Below are 2324 nucleotides of genomic sequence, written 5' to 3'. Positions count from 1 at the left end.
TTTGAAATCGTCGTAAAGCAGTTTGAATGTCATCAAGTCAGTAAGTTTAGCTGCCCCATCCTGCAATGTCGTACTGCCCGGCGATCTAACATATATCTATTGTTAAAGGAAACGTGATACTAGCCGTATTTATACAATGAAAATCCTTCGCAAAACCCATATCATTTCTCGATCCGAAGTGGCACATACTCTGGCTGAGAGATCAGTGCTCTCTCAAATAAACAATCCTTTCATCGTTCCTCTCAAATTCTCATTCCAATCCCCAGAGAAGCTATATCTTGTTTTGGCCTTCGTCAACGGAGGTGAACTGTTCCACCACCTCCAAAGGGAACAGCGCTTCGATATCAACAGGGCCCGGTTTTATACAGCGGAATTGATCTGCGCGCTGGAATGCCTACACGGGTTTAAAATCATCTATCGTGACCTTAAGCCAGAAAATATCCTGTTGGATTATGCTGGCCATATTGCCCTATGCGACTTTGGATTGTGTAAGCTTGATATGAAAGATGAAGACCGGACAAATAGTAAGTGATTGCTAAACGAGATAATTTTAAATGATGTGTAGCTCTAATTTGCTGCTAGCATTCTGTGGCACACCTGAATATCTCGCTCCTGAGCTCCTGCTTGGCGAGGGATACACAAAGGCTGTGGATTGGTGGACACTCGGAGTTCTCTTGTACGAGATGTTAACGGGGCTTCCACCATTTTACGATGAGAACACGAATGAGATGTACCGGAAAATCCTCCAAGAACCACTTACGTTTCCAAGCCAGGATATTGTTCCTGGTGCGGCGAGGGACCTTCTTACTAGACTACTTGAGGGTGATCCAAACCGTCGTCTCGGAGCAAACGGTGCCGCTGAAATCAAAGCACATCACTTCTTCTCCAACATTGATTGGCGCAAGCTGCTCCAGAGAAAATATGAGCCTAGCTTCCGTCCTGATGGAGTATGTTTCATCTTTCTTTGGGCCCCTCGACATACTTAATTCCCTCCCTTACCTTCAACCTAAACACTTTCTGGGACCACGCAGAGTATTAATATGACAGGTCGACGGGCAGGACATAACGAATTTCCATAAGGTACTCACGGCCGAAGCACCTGTTGACTCGTACGTTGAGGATCCTGTTATATCTCAAACCATGCAACGACAGTTCGAAGGCTGGTCCTACAATCGCCCCGTTGCCGGCCTCGGCGATGCTGGAGGGAGCGTAAAGGACCCCTCTTTTGGAAGTATCCCTGAATAATCTTTTCCACACTTTCAACCCCGATGTTGACCTGATGAAAGAAAAGGAGATCTTCAACACTGTTTTTCCTTTAACACCCGTCTACGAATCTCTTATGATTTTCCCTTGACTGGATTGTTTACACTTGTTCCTTGTTTCTTTCTACTCGCCCTTGTTCTTATCTGATTTACTTCGACTTTTCCTTTGCAGTGTTCATTCGTCAAACTCTTTCCTTCATTGGGATATTTCGGAGAACAACATAATCATCACCGATCCAGATAAGGCGGATGGTCACTCGGGCATGCTGATCGATCTGGATCTTGCCAAAGAAGTCGGAAGCGGGCGAAGCGGCGCGCGGCACCAGACTGGCACGATGGAGTTCATGGCGATCGAGGTGCTACTTAATATCGACCATACCTATCGGCATGATCTTGAGTCGTTTTTCTACGTGCTTATCTGGCAGTTCGCCCGTAATGGCTGGGGGAAGGATAAGTATTCTAAAGATAGTAAACTTCGTGCCTGGTATGCTGGTAACTATGAGGACATTGCAAACGCCAAGCTTGGCCATATGAGCAAAGCTGAAAACATGGGATTTGGATTCATTTTGAGGGAGTTCCCTCCAAAATTTCGTGGCGTTTTACCACTTAGTCGGGTACTACGAGACATTTTCTTTCCTTACAATGACAAAGGCCTTATTGTTGGCACTCCCCAAGACCCAAGCCGCTTATACGACCCAATTATCAAGGCCTACGATGACGCGATCACCCAGTTTGAACTAGGAAACCTCACGCATGATAAATTTATTTAGTGTACTCAGTTAAAGCAAGGTCCTACCGATTTGTTGCTGCATTCACGCTGTCTAAGGAAGGATTTTGCCTTATACATAATATCAACAAGCTAGGAAACCTTTAGTGACTTGATAAAGACTTTTCGATGGCTCACCTAGATTTCATCCTTGATAATTGTATATTGAAAATCCGCCCTTACAGTTTCTCCAACCAGGGCCCTAATCAACCATGAAAAGTAGGATCACGTGCCACGCCCAGAGGTGGCATTTGCTTGTCACTCCATATATCCCAGGCCTGCGCAAACCCTCTTAA

The 2324-nt window shown here is 45.4% G+C and overlaps 1 protein-coding gene across 1 annotated transcript; it reads left to right on the top strand.

Annotated features, from left to right (window-relative positions):
* Positions 1–136: 136 nt before the first annotated feature.
* HCAG_09110 (serine/threonine-protein kinase Sgk2) lies at positions 137–2032 on the top strand (the record flags this gene model as incomplete). Its single annotated transcript, XM_001535920.1, has 4 exons — positions 137–524; positions 583–947; positions 1081–1109; positions 1435–2032. The coding sequence occupies 4 exons, from the start codon at positions 137–139 to the stop codon at positions 2030–2032; spliced, it is 1380 nt and encodes a 459-aa protein (XP_001535970.1).
* Between the last annotated feature and the right edge of the window lie 292 nt (positions 2033–2324).

Source organism: Histoplasma capsulatum, genomic scaffold (assembly GCF_000149585.1).
Source record: "Histoplasma capsulatum NAm1 scaffold_19 genomic scaffold, whole genome shotgun sequence".
Lineage (NCBI taxonomy): Eukaryota > Fungi > Ascomycota > Eurotiomycetes > Onygenales > Ajellomycetaceae > Histoplasma > Histoplasma mississippiense.
The sequence above is the reverse complement of the archived record's forward strand: the minus strand, read 5'-3'. Positions and strand labels throughout refer to the sequence as shown.